The 19773-nt window shown below is 43.4% G+C and overlaps 2 protein-coding genes and 2 long non-coding RNA genes across 19 annotated transcripts in view; 2 read left to right on the top strand and 2 right to left on the bottom strand.

Moving 5' to 3' along the window:
* Positions 1-19773, top strand: part of LOC135255915 (CD276 antigen homolog) — a 105574-nt gene that overhangs the window by 31311 nt on the left and 54490 nt on the right. For 5 of the 15 annotated variants that reach the window (XR_010330313.1, XM_064337717.1, XM_064337713.1 and 2 more), the window contains exon 5: positions 17993-18289. Coding sequence is in view for 10 of the 15 variants with exons in the window: in XM_064337717.1 (XP_064193787.1) it covers positions 17993-18289 (297 nt within the window). In the remaining 5 variants the exon portion in view is untranslated. Of the gene's footprint in view, positions 1-1596; positions 1918-11527; positions 11661-14669; positions 14717-16152; positions 16223-16755; positions 17080-17992; positions 18290-19773 lie in introns of those variants that run through there. The other 10 variants (XM_064337711.1, XM_064337714.1, XM_064337712.1 and 7 more) reach the window with 10 other exon arrangements.
* Positions 5183-6189, bottom strand: LOC135255932 (uncharacterized). Its single transcript, XR_010330320.1, has 2 exons — positions 5860-6189; positions 5183-5277 (listed from the first exon to the last, which is right to left on the bottom strand). It is a non-coding gene; the product is annotated as an uncharacterized LOC135255932 (long non-coding RNA).
* Positions 7524-10291, top strand: LOC135255923 (transmembrane protein 132C-like). 2 transcript variants are annotated; one of them, XM_064337748.1, is made up of 3 exons: positions 7524-7555; positions 8298-8489; positions 9325-10291. In XM_064337748.1, the coding sequence occupies exons 2-3, from the start codon at positions 8457-8459 to the stop codon at positions 10129-10131; spliced, it is 840 nt and encodes a 279-aa protein (XP_064193818.1). In that variant the 5' UTR covers positions 7524-7555; positions 8298-8456; the 3' UTR covers positions 10132-10291. The 2 variants fall into 2 exon arrangements, with proteins under 2 accessions (XP_064193818.1, XP_064193817.1); XM_064337747.1 differs by lacking the exon at positions 7524-7555 and having other exon boundaries at positions 7625-8489.
* On the bottom strand, positions 10417-16222 carry LOC135255933 (uncharacterized). Its single transcript, XR_010330321.1, has 2 exons — positions 16145-16222; positions 10417-11639 (listed from the first exon to the last, which is right to left on the bottom strand). It is a non-coding gene; the product is annotated as an uncharacterized LOC135255933 (long non-coding RNA).

Raw genomic sequence — 19773 nt, 5'->3', positions numbered from 1 at the left:
AAGTGCAGTCATTTCTGCATGGTGAAACCCTTGAATAAAAGCTGAGAATCTGCACTTTAGCCACATATGAACTATTAAAATAGTGGAGACCAGACCCAAATCAAGAAAAATATTTATTTGTCCCCAACATAATGGAGCTCACAGTATAAATTGAGTTGTTTTCTCTTATGCATGAAAAGTCCAACACTGTGAGATTTCTCTTACACTGACTGAACATCCAGTTTTGCGCTTGTTCTCATTCTTCCACCCCTAGCCCAGGTGGCAGTCTACTGTGTGGGTTTATCTGTGAGCATCGGCGATTCCCTCACTCTCCCTTGCCATGGAGACCCCAGCAGGGATGTGGAGTGGCGGTTTCAGCAGTATGAGTATCCTGAGTGGCTGGTCGTGGCCAAACACCACAACGGATCCTTTTCCCCAGGAAGCGGCTTCCAGGGACGGGTGGAATCCTTCCACCTAACAGACCCAGGAAACTACAGCCTCACCCTCAGTCCTGTGGTGTACAGTGACCTCGGCATTTATAAATGCCGGTACAAGGATAAGACCGTTCTTTCAGATGTGAAACTGGAAATTAGAGGCAAGTACATGTCACCTTTTTTCCTACAGATTTAGTGAATGTTTTTGGTGTTTGTGAATTTGATAGCCCAAAAAGTTTTTTTTTGACAAAGGATATTACTGTTATTATTCTTAGGGTTTTGCTGAGCTATTCAATTCCTGTATGCCAGGAATGATTTGTAAATCTCTCTTTCTCTCTTTGTGTCTCTCTCTCTCAATTCAATTCAGTAAGCTTTATTGGCACGGTAAGGGTACACTTACCTTTAAATCTTTCACTGTGGTCAGGTAATCTGCCGTGTACTCTCTTTTTAGGGCCCGATAGCATTCTAATTTGCTTTGTGTTTTTGTTTGTGTGTCCCAGTAGGTGATGTAATTTCCTTTATGTTTTGCTATAATTTGGTTGACTCTAATTGTTTGTATGTTGCTGTTTTGAGGCTGCTTTGTGTTAATAGGGGTTAATGAACTAAGCTTCAAGACTAGCTGGCTGAGGGGACTCTTCTTTGGGCTCATCTCTTGGTATTTCAGGGCCTTGTAATGATACGAGTGGGGGTCACTGTTTTTGAGGTGAATCCAAAATTTAACTGCCTTTTTTGGATGTTAATTAATAATGGGTATTGGCCTAATTATGCCCTGCATGCATTGTTTGGTGCTTTCCTCTGGACATGGAGGATGTTTTTACAAAGTTCTGCATGCAAGGTTTTTATGGGGTGTTTGTCCCATTTTGTAATGGGACAAAATAATGCTCTGTGAGCGGACCCCACACTTCGCTGCCATATAATGCAATTGGTTGAATCACTTATTGGAATATTTCAAGCCAAATTTTGACAGGCAGTATAATTTGAGTATTTTTCTTTATGGCATAGAATGTGCTTTCTCCTTCAGTTCATTTACCACCAAGTTAAAGCTTCCTGTTGAGCTTATTTTTAAACCTAAATAACTGTAATTGTTACTGTGTTTAATTGTTTTATTTCCTAATTTGAATCTATATTTGTTTCCCTGAAATCTCTCTCTCTCTCTCTCTCACTCTCTCACTCACTCACTCAGTCCCATCAAATGTTTCCGTAGCGATGGGAAATTCTGCCAGTCTTCCTTGCTTTGGGAACATTAATATGCAAGCGCGTGCTGATGATCTGGATATCCTCTGGAAGAGAGGTGGAGAGAACGTTTACGAGCTCCATAAGAACACCATCGCATATGGGCCCAGGTTCGAGAACAGAGCTTCAGTTTCCCCAGAACAAGCCCTCTATGGAAACATGTCTTTAACCATCAGACAGACACGGTTTTCAGATGAAGACGACTACCAGTGCTTCTACAGCAGTCCAAAAGAGAGTGGGAACCCAGATTCTGTCAGGCTCGTTGTTACAGGTAAAATTAAATCTTCAGTTTTGTAGAGGGGCCATTCTTTCTTAAATTACTTATAATCAGTGCAAACGTAAAAATATTTAATAATTTACAGAAATATTGTGTAATGTACCTCACATGTGACGAAAAATGACACCAGTAATTTTTTCATGCCATAATTTGCCATATATTATTTTGACCTTTTTACACTAACAAGCTGACTGCTGTTGATAATGTGTTCATATCCCCAGTAAATGTACATGAAAGTGTAAAATATGCAAATATGTAAATGAGTTCCCTGCCCTCACAGGCCACCCACCCCAGACCCTCACAGTGGAGGCCGGTGGTTTGTTCTCCATACCGCTCTATACCGCAGATCCAGTGAGGGTAACATTCAGTGCAGGCCTTGGTTCAGATGAGGTGCTGATGCTCGATGCAAATGAAGGCCCAGCCAGGTATGGGGAGCGTTGTGCTCAGATATGTGAGCTTCTGGCCCAGAACTACACCCTTTTGCTGAGGAGTGTGACACTGGAGGATGCTGGAGTCTACAAGGTGACCCATCCTGAGACCAACAAGACCATCGGCTCAGTCTCTGTGCACATCTCAGGTACGGTCCTCCTCTTCAGATCTGTGTGTTTGTGCAGATGCAGTGCTCAGCATCTTATTGGTCCACTCTGTTATTCCACTGAGTTATGGCTGCTGTAATCCATTGGGACAATAATGGAAAGAATAATAATACTAATATATATTATATATAATAATAAAAAAGGCAGATTAAAGCAGTTACACATGACCTTTATTGTGCAGTTGTGTTCTTAGTTATTCTCTCTTAATTGTTTTGGTTTGGCAGCACTGGCAAGTGTAAGAGATGATTCACTTCATTTAGCACATTTATTTTCCACAATGCCTCATGTGTGATTGTCATGCTCTGTCCCTTTAAGCACAGGAGACAAAGGTAGAGGTTTTAGTCTAAATGTTTTGCAATCTTAGGCCATTATTTCTAAGATGTTGCCTGGGTTTGTCTATTTTTATGTCTTCTTTTCCCAGAATTTCTAGATAAAACATTTGCCAAACAATGTCTGTTGCCCATCAGTTGACTAAATCCTGACAATTATTGGAAAGAAGACTGATTCCTTTTTTATTAGACTGCAATTCTTATGGAATGTGCATAAAATGAGTATTTTCACAATACCGTTGAATTTACTGAAATGTATCAGCCTATAGACTACCTGGCTCCAGAAAGTATGAAGATGGCCTGCTGAAGCCTTTAGTGTAGGGTTTCACCTCTATCTGGCCACAAATCACTGTACTGGTTTTTCTGTCTGTAAAGTAAAGCTGGAGAAAACATTTGGATGCCTTTTAGCTGGTTTGCTGCTGTAAGACAGGCTTTAGGCACAGAAAAGGGCAGGAAAGGGCAGTGGTTTATCTGACAGTAAAATAATGTCACTATCAACCCCCCCCCCCCCCGTAACAGAATCATCACTGATCCTCTGTCTTGATCCCGATGGTTACCCTGGCGCACAAACCGGTATTTCATAAATTCCAACGGGATGTACTTTTCCTACCCCAACGGGTAACATGGCAGGGCTGTATCATAGAAACCCTCTGCCTTAGCGCAGGCGTTCCCCAGGGCTCCACCTCAGAGTCCCACTATTGTTGTTATTTTTATTTTTGTTGTTATTATCATTGTTGTTGCTATTCATATTATTATTGTAGTCTTCCTGCCTGATTATTACCTGCTCTGCTGTATTTTTCCTTAATGAGTCCCTCCATGTTCCCTCTTAGCCCCTCCTCTCTCTGCGGGACTCTCTGCTGGAGCAGTGGCTGTGATAGTGCTGGGTGTGCTGGCAGTGCTGGGAGTGCTGGTGTTGGGGGCCTTTGCTTTCTGGAAGTGCCTCCAAAGGCAAACGCGAGCAGAGCCTGGTTACCAACCAGCCAGTTCTGAAGTTCTGATTGACTCCAGCAGCATGTGTTCTGAATCCTGGCGGCCCTGAAGCCCCTCCCTCTTTGTCCGAGACCCAGCCTGCTCTCCCCGAACCCCATCTCCCCGTGTCCAATTCAGATCCTTCTCCCTCTGAACCCCATCTCCCCGTGTCCGAATCAGATCCTTCTGACACTGAACCCCATCTCCCCGTGTCCGAATCAGATCCTTCTGACACTGAACCCCATCTCCCCGTGTCCGAATCAGATCCTTCTGACACTGAACCCCATCTCCTCGTGTCCGAATCAGATCCTTCTGACACTGTCAGATCCAAATAAATTCATACCAGTAGATTCCCCTGCAGGTACCCCATCTCCCCGTGTCCGAATCGGATTCTTCTCCCTCTGAACCCCATCTCCCCGAGCCTGAAACGGAGCGCTCTGACCAGATTGAAATGCAGGGGAAAATGTCTGAGAGTGTGGAACCGCTATGACACTGTGCTGTATCTGCAGGGGAATCTACTGGTATGAATTTAATTGGATCTGACATGAAAAGGGAGAGAGACAGAGGGGAAGGGACAGACTTTTGACGCCCCTTCACCAAAATTTCTATTGTTACTGAGTTTGTAGTGAGCATACAGACACACCTCAGACACACAGACACAGGCCCCCTCAGTACACTCACTGAATTCACAGACCTCCAGTTTTTAATTGTGTTCCTCCATGAAGTCACTTTATCCTGTCCAGATAAAAAATGCAAAAAAAGATACCTTATGAAATACCTTGGTACCAAAATAGAAATCCCAGGTGCTCAGAAGCCAAACTCTCCTTCTGACACGCCTCCTCCAACAAACAACAAACCAACCTGGCACAGTTTGAGAGGGGGAGAGAGAAATGTATTAGTATATTTCAAATATGCTTTATTGAATTCACATGATTCTCAATAAATACACAAAAAGAGTATTTGTGGAAAAAATACAATAAACTGATATAAAAATACAATATTTTTTATTATATAAATAAAAATAAAATTAATCTCGAAACCAAAGATCCAATCGCCAAAGATCCTTCAGTATAGCACTGTTGGATGAATCAGTTGCTACTTTGACAAATTAGACTTTTTGTAACCAGCTCCAAACTTTAAAGTTGTTCTGAGCTTCAATCAGCACGTTTCATTGAAGCTACTAAACTAGTCTCACTGAATTAAAGTGAAATTAAGAGTCCTTCCAGTTCAACCGAATGCAGTGTTTTGTCTCACACTGTCCAGCCCGTTTATAATAAACCCGCGAACCAAACACAAAGAGACGCAACATACAAAGACCGAAATCCAGTATTTTAATCAACAGTAAGAAAACTAAATTTACATGACAAGAAAAAGACTGAAAAGTAGCTAAAACGTTTCCCCCGGCTGGACAGAGGAGGTCTAGCAGCCCCTTCACTCACCTGCAGGCCTGAGCTTCTTACCTGCTTACCGAATGGGGAAAAGCCAAGGGGATTATGGGACACTGGCTCACCTGCAGGCCTGAGCTTCTTACCTGCTTACCGAATGGGGAAAAGCCAAGGGGATTATGGGACACTAGCTCACCTGCAGGCCTGAGCTTCTTACCTGCCTACCGAATGGGGAAAAGCCAAAGGGAGTGAGTCTTATGGGACACTGGCTCACCTGCAGGCCTGAGCTTCTTACCTGCTTACCGAATGGGGAAAAGCCAAGGGGATTATGGGACACTGGCTCACCTGCAGGCCTGAGCTTCTTACCTGCCTACCGAATGGGGAAAAGCCAAGGGGAGTGAGTCTTATGGGACACTGGCTCACCTGCAGGCCTGAGCTTCTTACCTGCCTACCGAATGGGGAAAAGCCAAGGGGATTATGGGACACTGGCTCACCTGCAGGCCTGAGCTTCTTACCTGCTTACCGAATGGGGAAAAGCCAAGGGGATTATGGGACACTGGCTCACCTGCAGGCCTGAGCTTCTTACCTGCTTACCGAATGGGGAAAAGCCAAGGGGATTATGGGACACTAGCTCACCTGCAGGCCTGAGCTTCTTACCTGCTTACCGAATGGGGAAAAGCCAAGGGGAGTGAGTCTTATGGGACACTGGCTCACCTGTGCTTATCTTCGTCTAACTGAAAAAGTGCTCTAGAAACGGAACAAAATGTCGTCTGCTGGATAACAACTTATACTGAAGACCAGGACTGTTCCATTCCCTTGCTCTGTGGAGTCTGCGTGCATGTCTTAATCCTGCAGGTGAAGCGGATTGGGGCTTGATTGCTTGACGATGCGCACCTGTGTCCACCTAACAGTCAACTGGATAAAGCCTGAAGACACCTCAGTTGAAGGGACTTAAAATTTTTTTTTTTTTTGTGAGATTCCATTGGGATGAGATTCCTGTTTGGGTTGGCTGCCTTTTTAAGACTCCCAGTCACTTTTGGACTTGTTTTTATACAAGTTATTTTTTATAAATTGAATTTTTGTATCTGGAGTCTGTTTTTTTATTTACTGTCAGCATTTGTAATTGGTAGTATCAAGTGATCATGTGTTATCATGACCTAATTTGCTTATAATTAATTTGGGCAGTTAATTATGCCACATTTTAAACACTTTAAAACTGTCTGATCAGTGACGTTAGGCCTAAGAACTGATTATGTAATTAAGGTGTCTGATAGTTGTGTTGTTTATAGATCATTACCTACACAGCCATTTCGTAGCATTGTGAGATTCAAGAAAAAGCGTTCAATTTGAACGAAAAGCTGAAGAAGAGGTTGGCATCGGCCTGTCCCGATCACAGGTCTACCCAATCAAATGGCAGACAAAACATGTTATTTTATAAATATAAATATAAAATATGTATATTATGTTAATTTTGGCCAATTAAAACTCTGGAACTTCGAAAAAAAAAGTTACTGCGCGCTAGTAAAATAGTCATCTAAATGAAGGACATTCCGAGTTAGTTTGTGAATCATTACCTCCTCTGCAATAAAGCCAGTCTGCAAAGATGGCAGTACCAGGAGCAGACAGGGCAGCTGCCAGTCTGCAAAGATGGCAGTACCAGGAGCTGACAGGGCAGCTGCCAGTCTGCAGAGATGGTAGTACCAGGAGCAGACAGGGCAGCTGCCAGTCTGCAGGGATGGCAGTGCCAGGAGCAGACAGGGCAGCTGCCAGTCTGCAGGGATGGCAGTGCCAGAAGCAAATGGGGCAGCTGCCAGTCTGCAGAGATGGCAGTACCAGGAGCAGACAGGGCAGCTGCCAGTCTGTCTCTTAAATATTCTCCTGGCAGCTGATCATCTGGATGGTAGAGATGGCTCTCACCCTCCCCCTCATGGTCGACCCCCTCCACATCTGGCTCCACCATGTCCCCATTGCTGCTGATGCAGAGGTTGAGGGGGGAAGGCACATGTGGACACGACCACCGGCACAAAGGTAGACTTACGCTGGGATCTCAGTACAGTTTTACTTAACTGTGTGATTTAAAATAATTTTAATCCTTGTTAGTTTGAATGTTACTGTACTTCTAAGTTTCGTAAATGGCTCGTTTACGAATCAAGTACTGCATCTATGCATTGTGCTGTCTGTCGGCTTCACACCGGTGAAAAACATAAACATAACTGCGCATGCGCTTTCTGTAAGCTATCGTAATCCTTGTTTTGCAATGCTGTTTGAAAAAAAAAAAACAATTCTGAGATGGCTGGTAGAATTTGATTAAAACAATCTGATTGGCCTACAGTCTGGAGTGACCTCACTACGAGTGAGTGGGCTTCCAGAAGTTAAAATAATCAATCAATCAATCAGTAAGTCTTTATTTTTTTAACAGCCATTTTTTAGAGGTAATTAAAATAAACTAAAACTTTTTTTTTTAAACAGAAGACCTTTAGTTGAGAGAAAACAGTTGAGAGAAACTGGAAAATGTAACCCAGCCCCATAAAAGGCTCACAAGCTCACCATCTGCAACACGGTGGGACTCAGAAAAGACAGGTTCCTAAAGATGGCTGCCAGTCAGCAGCCTAATCAAGCAATACATGGGATCCCTGAACAGACTGCAAAGGCTTCAGAGCTTCTCAGGCCTGGAGGCTGGCAGAAGGATGTTTCTAAGCAACTGCAGGGCAGGGGTAGGGTGAAGCTCATCTCTCTGAACTTCCAGGACATTAGCACAGTCCCTTCCCAAGTCTTTTGTCCCCAGAGACGGGAAACAGAAATGTGTATGCCCTGTAACCTGTATAAATACCTTTGTATCTGATTTCCTTAACCACTGTTTCCTATCCCTGCCACCTGCTGGTCAGTACGTGGTATGACACCTGAATGTTTGACCAGCCAGGTAGTGGTCTGTCACCTAAACATGAAATAGTGATGGTCTGTGTGTGTGTGGTGGTGTGTGTGCATGAGCATGTGTGTGTGTTGGTGTGGAGGCATTGAGATGGGCTTACACAGGGGTTTCTGTCTCTTCCTTTCTGAAGGATTGAGGAAGACATGACAGTTTCTCTGCCCCTCAGGTTGTATCTAGCCAATGGGATGGAGTCCTGGGCTCCTGTGATGTCACTGTGACTGCGGACCATGTGACGCCTGGTGACCTATCAGTCCAGCTGGTGGGAGGACTTAGTCTGTCAGTCACCGCAAACCCAACCCACCCCTCCGTAGTCACGGCAACGGCTATGGCTCACAACATTCTGTACAGCCATGGGCAGGTTAGTGGGAGACCTGACCACAGATTCCTTAGACTCACCAGATACTCATCTCTTTCGTCCCTTCCATCCTATCTGCTTCTTAAAGGAAAAATATACCTAAAAACTTAATATATTTGTTTACTAGGTGCAGACAAATATATAAATACCCAAAACATGTAATGCTTTCTCTATAAGATAGCACTCTACAGATTTCAGGAATTACCCCTGACAGCTTATGTTGGAAGAACTCCACTTACAACAAGTACATCGGCCTTCATGCTCTCAGCAACTTATTATTATCTTTACAATGTCAAACTAAAACATGCACACTTATCTGGATATCTGCCCTCTGTCATTTGTGAAATTCACAGGAAAATGTTCCTGTCTTTTACACTATATCTTGAAAGAGCACATGCAGCCATTCCTCAAAGTTATATTTGCCTCAAACTCCCATAGTTCCTTGCAAAGCCTTTAACATTGAGCAGATGTCCATCCGTCCATCTATTATCTAACCCACTTATTCCTGGTCAGGGTTGTGGGGGACCTGGAGCCTATCCCAGCATGCACTGAGTGAGAGGCAGCACCCTGGACAGATCGCCAATCCATCACAGGGCACCACTACTTTGTCACTCTTATATATACAAGCATATGAAAGAAGAATTGTGTTCTGAATATTGAAGTACATGGATGTGATTGCACAGGGATTTTTGTTTGTGTCCTAAAAGGTTCTGGTAAATGTCCAGTAAAATGTCCAGTATTAAATCAGAGTCCAGTAGGGAATGTATGTATTCTGTAAGAGCTGATGTAACACTGAACATTTACTGTGTACCTACGTTACTGTGTTTGTGTCTCTCAGGAAGCTGCCTTCAGCATTTGGCTCCAGTTCAGCGATGAAACGGCCACGCTGGTCTCCGCCTTCGACCCCGCCCCCTATTCCCTGCGGCTGTCCTCATTGGCTGACACTGTGGTCACAGTGACGCCCGGGCCAACCCAGCGAGTGGTTGCCCAGGGTGATGGGGGTGGACCTTTGCTGAGGGCAGAGCTACTGGTCTCCACCTGTCCAGCTCAGAAGCAAGCAGCCAATGAGAGAGGAGGAGGAGGAGGAGGAGGGGGAGGGATTAAGAGGCTAGCCACGGGCTCTGGTTGGGTGCGGGTGAAGCTGGACTGGGAGCTCCACCCTGACAGCAGCGAGGAGCCCGGGTTCCAGGTGCTGGAAATCTCTCAGGTGTTTCCGGACTCCGAGAGTGAGCTGTATGAACCGAGCAATTCCTCCAGAGGCTACGGCCAGGACAGGGAGGAGGATGACGAAGATGAAGGTGTCGATGGTGGCAGGGATAGCAGCCTGGGGGCGGGCACCAGGACCCACCTGGAGAGAGCGGTCCTTACGCCCAGCCATGATGGGGGCGGGGTGTACCTGCACCCCAGCAAAGACATGGGGGGCGGGGGGGAGAGGGAGCTGGAGGTGGGAGTGGGAGTGGGGGCCATGCTCTCCCTCTCATGCCTCTCCGCACTCCTCTTCCTGGCAAACTTTCTCCCCTGTGCCCTGTGGAAGAGAGGGAGAGGAGGCCAGGGGCCGGAGGAGGAAGAGCACAGAGAGAAAGCAGGGGATGGTGAGAAAGGAGGAGAGGAAACAGAGGAGCGCATGAGGAGTGGACTAGGCTAGCCGTCACACAGACACCTGTCTGATGCAGGACCTCACTGTAACTGTGGCTCTGTAAACCTGCCCATGTCTACCTCTACATTTACCACACACCCTACTGTACACCCCAACACTCTGCTCTGGGAGTTGTAGTCTTCAATTAATCCTACACCACCCCCCCCTCCCCCCCAAACACAGAGGTCTAGGAGTTGTAGTCTCAGAGAGAGTGTCAGCCGGAATTCTGGGCCCCCTGAAAGAATATTTCTCTCTTTTTTTATTTAAAAAATTAGATTCTTTTTAGATGTGATCCCCCCCCCCCCCCCCCCAAGTTGTGGGCACCTAGAATCGTCACCACCTCTCACCTCTTTAGGCACGGCCGTCTTTAGGGTCATGTGACAGGGGTGTAGAGTACAATCAGACCTTTGCCACAGACTCTATAGGCTCCTCAGATACGCAGCTTTGTGTGGTTAAGTTCTCTTCACTATTAAAGCTGAAACATTCCTAATTTGATATTCTGAAAATTAATTCAGGGACCTGAACAACAGCAATACTGTGGCAGTGGACATTCTGTCCTGTAATACATCATCAGAAGCTCCTCATACCGACCGCAACAAGGACAAGAGGAAGGCAGGAGTTGAGTATCTGGTGAGCCTAGAGAATCTGTGCTTTTGTGCACGTTTGTAAATTTTAAAATTTTAACTGCTTTTTTGTTGCTGTTTGTGTCAGTGCTGCATTTGCCCTCTTTACATGCCAGTGTTCATTCCCTGCAGTGACTCTGTCAAAGCAGCAGCACAGATCCAAGCCTTCCTCTGTTCAGCAGTGTAGGGTACTGACGTGAGCAAATGTAAATTAGCTACTCCTTTATTCATGTACTTTCTGATTTTATGATTCTGGATGCATTTCATCGTGATTTTACTTTAAATCTATTGGCTAATTAATTAACTTTTTTGTATTTTTAAATGGCATCAGTCATTTTTGTTTCAAGAAAAAAATTTTCTTTTGTTTTTCTTCCTGCTGGTTTGATGTTACTTTGTTATCTTATTGGATTCAGTGATATTTCCTCAGTCTTGGATGGCAGGAGATGGCTTTAGACAGGAAAGTCAACACTATTCAACAAATTTGACTGAAACTACTCATTGCAGCCAAATAAATAAATATTGACGTTCATACAAATGAATGATTGAGTTGAGGTCAAGTGCGGTCAAAGTCAAGTACCCGATGCATGTGAAAATGTTGGTCTGCGGTGATGTGCATTACCAAAGGAGAAAGCAACGGTCCTAACTCTGCTTTTACTTCATTCACTGCATTAAGTTTCCTAAAACCTTCATTGTAATAAACAATTGTGTAGCCAATACACGACGGCGTCGGAGAGCTCAGGTGAGGGCATTTGTACGCAACATAAGCACGGAAGTGCAAGAGAGGTGGAAGGTTCTTGCTATGCACAACTCGGTGAACGGTCCTGGTTTTGCGCTACGTACCACTTTCGGAAAACAAGACGCCTGATTCCATGTAGAACGAGCGGCGGGGAAACACTGAAAACTTCAAAAGAACAAGTGAGTGGCCTAAAATGTGAAACTTTATCACGAACATGCTAGAGGAAGCCCAGTGGGATTAATCAAAGTTCTCGAATTTAATGAAGATAGGTGGTTTGGAAATCGAAAGTAGGACGACATTAGCATAAGAAAGTTAATGAGCAAATAAAATGTTTATTATTATTATTATTGTTTCCCATTATACCGCAGTGGTTATTATCTGGTGATATATTTCAGTTGGATTGTGCGGAGAGGAATCCGTATAGTCTCATGGTCATGATCAGCGGAGAGCGTGCTCGGTCCTGCGCACTCGCAGGCTGGAGCTCGAAGCTCCCATCTCGCCCTTGCCAAAAGTCCTGTTGTGGTATCGTACGCTACTTTAGTATTGGAGGAAATATTATAATAAATACCAATTACAGTGAAAATGTGCACCATTGTAAGACGCAAACGGGAGGTTAAAGCTGGTGTAGGCAATTTTTATGTGTCAATATATTTTATATAATTTGTATAATTTTATATAATTGTCAAGGGACCACCAAAAAACGTTCACTTGTGTGAAGGGATTTAATTCTTGGGTAGTTTGTGTGGAACTCTGGGAGACTGAGGAATTGATTCTGCCTCACGCAGACAGGTGGCATGAATAACATACTTCCCTTAGTCGAGCGCCTGATCGGCGCGAAAAAATTTCAAACGACTACCAGCCATACTGTCACAAAGTAGACTGGCCAATAGAGACGCACCACTTGCGCTTCCGTGTATATCCCGCCCATGCGATTGTGTTGAACTTGAAACCGAAATTTCAATTCGCTATAACGCTCTAGGTAAAGTAAGCAATGAAGTTGAGAAGAAACAGTTTATGAAGGACGTCATGGTTATAGTGTACTTGATATATAAAAAGCTTATGATTCTTTGTGGAAAGAGGGACTGTTGATAAAAATGAACAAGGTAGGTATCAATGGAAAGCTGTACACCTGAGTGAAATAATTAATATTAAATAGAACACTTATAAAGTAAAAGTAGGATTTGAAATTTCTGATGTGTATAGGATTGATAATGGAATACCACACTGGGGTCCTTTTATTCCCATACTATTTAACATTATGATCAACAAATATCTCTGAGAACACTGGTATTGACCTTACGCAGGTGATGGAGCCATTTGGAAAAGGGGAACAAATTTCCCTTAGTCCTTGAAGTTTACATCAATATTCAGAAAGCCATAGATAATGTTGAAAAATTGTCATATAATTGGGGATTCAAGCTCTCTGTGGCAGAATCAGGTGACATGCTTTTCACAATAAAAATGAACAGATAGCAATATAGTAAGGATGTTATATAATAATCAACGGAGAGGGTAAAATACTCTAAAAACTTAGGATTGTGGCTTGATCAAAAAGACACATGGAAACATCATATAATACATGTAGAGACTAAATGCAAAAAGGAAAAATTAAACCTTATGAGATGTGTTTCTGGATATGACTGGGGCATGAACAAAGAGTCAGTGCTGCATATCTGTCTAATGAGATCTGCCACTGATTATTCTTGTGTAATATATGGAGCAGCAACTAACTCTGCATCAGAAACCATTGACAGAGTACAGTGCAGAGCATGAAGTACTGGTGCATCTAGAACAACTCCCATAAATGCTTAATTTATCGAAATTAGGGAATTACCTCTACACTTAAGGAGAACTGAGTGATCGTTGGCATACCGGTTTAAACTGCAAGGACCAGAAAAGGGAGATGTTGCATCAGTGGGACTCCAGAATGGGAATACTGGGAATACTTGGAATGCACAGGGAGAGGATTTGGGTGGACTATAGGCCAAAAAATGGAATATTGTATAATGAATAAAATTTGATACAGCCCTACCATGGTGTTAGGTAATGTACCTCCATGGATATATCCTGACCCTAAAAATAGACTTGCAATTAAGCAGAAAAAAAGAGTTGTCAGAGAGGCAAATTCATAAAATTGAATATATAATGGAAATGTATCTAAAGATCAGATATTATAACTACTTGGTCTACACAGATGGTTCTAAAGACCCAAGTGATGGACATGTAGGTGCTGGTGTGTGTATCCCAGGATTAGATACAAGTATATGCAAAATAATTTCTAACCACTTATCAGTGTACACAGCAGAAATAATGGCCGTAATTTTACCCTGCAGTGGGTGTAAAACCAGACTGAGTGGTAATCTGTTCAGACTCCACTGCTGCAATATTAAGCTCAACCTCAGCCCAAACGTTCAGACGCAACCTTTTAACCTATCAGTGTTCGCGTTAAACTTTCCACGATTGGGCATATATGTAGATTTCTGTTGCATTTCTGCTGATGTTGGACTTAAAGCATAGTGCTGTGAGGTTTACTCAGGTGAACGGAGTTTCAACAACCAATCAGAATTCGAGATGTCAGTAGAGCCCAACTTATTGAAATAACACGGACACAACAACAGTTTAGAAATAAAGAATATACATTTATTGGTTATGATAATGAGTTGGTAACAGGTTAATTGAAAACAATAATTTGTATAATATGATGAATAAGATTATACGAGGAAATTATGATTTTGCGATGGATAAACATAAGAGGCTGGCAGTACTACCATTCCACGAAGGCTCGCGTTATTGGTTAGTGATACGCTACACTATGTTACTCGGTTAATTCGTTATATCAGTCTCATAAAAATTAAGTTTAACAGCGTAAACTACAAGGTCAAGGAATTTGCTATTCCACACCAACATACGCACAACAAACAAAACACAACAACAAACCGCAATAAAATAACCTAAACAGGTATTTAAAATTTTATTCTATGCTATACTTTGATGTCAATGTCAAATTTGTCAAGTATGTGTTCCAGTACGGTGATAATAAGGGAGTCCAGTCCTTAATTCCGTTAGGTGATGCTCGTTCAGCTCGTCAGCTGGTCCCAGGGGTCCGTGGCAGGTGCGCAGGGACTTGGGAAACTTCTATGAAGTCGGGGTCGTGACGGGTTCCAGTCAAGACGACGGCCGGGTGTGCACAAATCTTCCACTTGGGTCCTGGCCGCAAGGGCGATACGGACGAAAAGTACGCAGATACGTGTTCCTCAAACAGCTGTAGATAGGAAATAAGCCGGCTTGGTTTATTCCGCGGGCGTGGCAGGCCAACTCAGGCAGGTCTCCAGCGAGGCGCGAGCTGGGAAGCGCAGCAAAGTCCTTAAGGAGATGCGCATCTGGTCGGTCAGGCAATGCCTTACCTCAGAACAAAGCTGTTAAGTTTTTTGATTCATGTCATGTCTTTTATGCACTGACATGACGGAACCCCACGTGTGATCTCTGTAATGTGATTGGTTTATTATTTTGGCCATGCAAACATTTGATTGGCTTGCGGTATTGGAGTAGTCAATGAAATGTGAACAGATAGACCATTGATTACTGTGTTAATGTTTAAGCTTGTTAATCAAGCTCCCCATTACTCCAAAAAGGGGTGTTCCTTGCAAGTTGATGCTTAATTGATCACGCAGAGAGTTTATTGCAGGGTCACAAGAGGAAGGGGACAGGCACATACTTCCTTGGTTGACCAAAAAAGTCTGGGAGCCAGAGGCCCCAAAGTTCCTGTGTATAGTTATGCATTCTTACAGTAGAAAATGGATGATAAAATGGATAAAAGAGTTCTGAAATTGAACAGCGATGACATCTTAGCAATATCTTTTGGAAAGGGTGAGGCAAAATCACAAATAAAACACGGCAAAAAATGCAGGATATGCCTTCCAAGGGTAGGGAATATTACAAGATACAGAGATTTGTTAAAGTAAAATCATATACAGGAAGATGCAGGAGAGAAGATGGTACACTCTCTTGGCTTAGATTTGGCCTCACAGGATTAAATGCAACACTTTATATCATAAGAGACCATCTGATAAATGTGAGATATGTAAATGTACAGAAAACGTAGAACATGTGCCCTTAGAATGCAAGAAATACGATGCTGAAAGAGAGACTTTGTGGAAGGACGGTTGAAATTGGCAGAGAATGGAGCATCAAAGGATTGTTGGAGACTGGGGATAAACAGTGGGAGTTAAACTGGGCATTATTTAAACAATGAAAATAGGGGGTTAATATATAGAATGTAAATCAATAATGTAATCAGCATGGTACTACACACTTTGTTACAGTAGGTGGCAAGATGTGCCTTCACACAAGTTTACAACCTGCCATTAAGCCAAAGACAAGCAACTCACAAAAACTTTAACACTCTTCCAAAATTTCAACATGCAGCCTTTCAGCACGCAACCATAACTAACACGTGAATCTTCTACACCCAATCAAATTTTCACGGTGTGAAAGGTTTCGTTAAGGGTTTGTCTTCAGCCAGGCTATCAGAGCTAGCCAGCTGAGCCACAGCGGAGAAGAGATGTCTCTTCCTGCTTCTGTTGTGATTTACTAGAGAGACAGTTTCAAAGTCACAATGGTAATTAAGGAAATTTCATATAAGTTCTTTTTCTTCCAACGTTACATTTTCAGATCTTTCAGTAACAATCCCTGCCGGACATGAGAATGACAAGTTTTGGCGTCCTTCTTGGGCTTCTGTTGGGTGAGTAACTTTGGCTACAAATACTAAGTATTGTACCTTATCAGAACTGTGTTTTGTAGTTGTTCCATTACATTAGCAGACGCTCTTAACCAATGTGTGAGTGACTCACGTAGCATTTACACTGAATCCATTTATGCAGCTGGATATATACTGATACCTGTATATACGGTACAATGGCAGTGCCCTACTTGGGAATTGGTTACAAGACCAGCTCCTTATCCATCATACTACACTGCCGTCTTAATTATGTTGAGACCAAGACTTACAGCGGCCAGCTTCTGGCTGATAGTCTGGAGCATATTCCTGATGGAGCGGACCGTCTCCCAGTTAGAGGCCAGGTAAACGAACACCTCCAGGACTGTTCGTACAGGCTACATACATGCATTTTGCATAAATAAAGGTCTGTAGTTTCACAAGGTCTGATGAGTCGTTTAAGGCAGATTAGATGAGAGACTTTTCAAAACCGGCACCAGGTAGCTCTGTAATTGATGGGAGAAGTGGGGAATTGAAAACTATCGTTCTCCCTCTCCCAGCCTCACCAGCATCTCCAAGCCGTGTGGATTTATCTGGGAATGTCGGCGATTCCCTCACTCTCCCCTGCCATGGAGACCCCAGCTGGGATGTGGAGTGGTGGTTTCAGCAGTATGAGCTTCCTGACAGGCTGCTTGTGGCCGAACTCCACACCGGATCCTTTTCCCCCGGAGGCGACTTCCAAGGACGGGTGGAATCCTTCTACCTAACAGAGCCAGGAAACTACAGCCTCACCCTCAGTCCTGTGGTGTACAATGACATAGGTATTTACAAGTGCCAGTACAAGGATGAGACCTTTCTTTCAGTTGTGAAACTAGAAATTGGAGGTAAGTGCATGTTGCCTTTTTTCCTACAGATTTAGTGCACGTTTTTGTGTTCATAAATTTGATAGGCCAAGAAGGTTTTTTTTTTTGTCAAAGGATATTACTGTTATTATTCTTAGGGTTGTTTTTTGGGGGGACAGGATGATTCCAGTCTGTATAAAACCCACAAGCTTTGGGTGGTATGCAGTAGACAGCATATGCTGCATCAGAGCTTTCATCTACCTCAAGCAACATGGTTGAGCTGTTCAATTCCTGTATGCCACGAGTGCTTTGTAAATCTCTCTCTCTCTCTCTCTCTCAGTCCCATCAAGTGTTCTCATAGTCATGGGAATGTCCGTCAGTCTTCCTTGCTTTGGGAATATTAAGAAACACACAAGTGCTGCTGATCTGGTTATCCTCTGGAAGAGAGATGGAGAGAACGTTTACCAGCTCCATAAGAACACCATCACATATGGGCCCGGGTTCAAGAACAGAGCTTCAGTTTCCCCAGAACAAGCCCTCCATGGAAACCTCACTTTAACCATCAGACAGACACGGTTTTCAGATGAAGGCAACTACCAGTGCTTCTACAACAGTACAAAAGAGAGTGGGAACCCAGATTCTGCCAGACTCACTGTTACAGGTCAAATTCAATCTTCAGTTTTATAGTGGGGACAAGCAGCGTGTGTTTATTTTTTCTTATATTACTTTTAATCAGTGGAAACAGAAAAATATTTCATAATTTACAGAAATATTGTGTAATGTACCTCGGATTTGCTGAAAGATGACACCAGTCATTTTTGCATGCCATAATTTTTCCCTGTATCATTTTTACCTTTTTACATGATCAAGTTGACTGCAGTTCATAATGTGTTCATATCCCCTGTAAATATGCATGAAAATATAAAATATGTAAATGAATTCCCTGCCCTCACAGGCCACCCACCCCAGACCCTCACAGTGAAGGCCGGTGGTTTGCTCTCCATACCGCTCTATACCGCAGACCCAGTGAGGGTAACATTCAGTGCAGGCCTTGGTTCAGATGAGGTGCTGATGCTCGATGCAAATAAAGGCCCAGCCAGGTATGGGGAGCGTTGTGCTCAGAGATGTGAGCTTCTGGCCCAGAACTACACCCTTTTGCTGAAGAGTGTGACACTGGAGGATGCTGGAGTCTACAAGGTGACCAATGCTGAGACCAACAAGACCATCGGCTCAGTCTCTGTGCGAGTCTCAGGTACGGTCCTCCTCTTCAGATCTGTGTGTTTGTGCAGATGCAGGGCTCAGCATCTTATTGGTCCACTCTGTTATTTCACTTATGTTATGGCTGCTGCAAGCCATTGGGATAATAATGGAAATAATACTAATATACAGTATATATTATATATAATAATAAAAAAGGCTGATTAAAGCAGTTACACATAACCTTTATTAAGCATTTGTGTTCTTAATTCTTCTCTCTTAATTGTTTTGGTTTGGCAGTACTGGCAAGTGTAAGAGATGATTAACTTCATTTAGCACATTTATTTTCCACAATGCCTCATGTGTGATTGTCATCCTCTGTCCCTTTAAGCACAGGAGACAAAGGTAGAGGTTTTAGTCTAAATGTTTTGCAATCTTAGGCCATTATTTCTAAGATGTTGCCTGGCTTTGTCTATTTTTATGTCTTCTTTTCCCAGAATTGATAGATAAAACATTTGTCAAACAATGTCTCTTGCCCATCAGTTGACTAAATCCTGACAATTATTGGAAAGAAGACTGATTCCTTTTTTATTAGACTACAATTCTTATGGAATGTGCATAAAATGAGTATTTTCACAATACCGTTGAATTTACTGAAATGTATCGGCCTATAGGCTACCTGGCTCCAGAAAGTATGAAGATGGCCTGCTGAAGCCTTTAGTGTAGGGTTTCGCCTCTATCTGGCCACAAATTACTGTACTGGTTTTTCTGTCTGTAATGTAAAGCTGGAGAAATTGCTCTGATGCTTTTAAGCTTTTTTGTTGCACATAAAATGTCCAAGGAAAGAGCAGTGGCTTAACTGAGGGTAAAAGAATGTCACTATAGTCCCCCCCCCATCCTCATAACAGAATCATGAAAATCTGGAAAAACTTCCCCCCCGTCCCCTTTCTTGATCTTGTCTTGACCTCTCTGCTGCGTTTGATACAGTTGATCCTGATGGTGACCCTGGCCCACAAATTGGTATCTCTGCAATTTCAACGGGGTATATTTTTCCTACCCCATGGCGGGGCTGTATCGTAGGAACCCACCTTAGCTCTTAGTGCAGGAGTTCCCCAGGGGTCCATCCTCGGCCTCACTTGTTTTCCTTATGCTTGCTCATGTTTCAGTAACAGCTTCTCCTATCACTCCTATGCTGTGTTGAGCTCACAGAGCTGAGTCTCTGTTCTCCATCCACGGATGTGCAGATTTCCTCACACAACAAGTCTGTTTTGAGTCATATATCCAACTGGATGCTCTCAACTTCAACATCTACCTACCTCCATCTCCATTACCCTTGGTACTACAACAGTGTCTGCATTCTTGTGTGCTAAGAATCAGCGTATTTCCAGATAGCGAGCTGTTTCTGAGAGCTGCTGATTCCTCCCCACACCCTACAGCAGTAAAATCAGTCCTTTGATGGTTATCAGCCCTACCCAGCTCATTGTGCAGGCCCTGGTGCTGTGTGAGTGAAGTACTGGGCCTCTCTCCCTGCTGGTCCCA

Source organism: Anguilla rostrata, chromosome 5, assembly GCF_018555375.3.
Source record: "Anguilla rostrata isolate EN2019 chromosome 5, ASM1855537v3, whole genome shotgun sequence".
In the NCBI taxonomy this organism is placed as follows: Eukaryota; Metazoa; Chordata; class Actinopteri; order Anguilliformes; family Anguillidae; genus Anguilla; species Anguilla rostrata.
The sequence above is the reverse complement of the archived record's forward strand: the minus strand, read 5'-3'. Positions and strand labels throughout refer to the sequence as shown.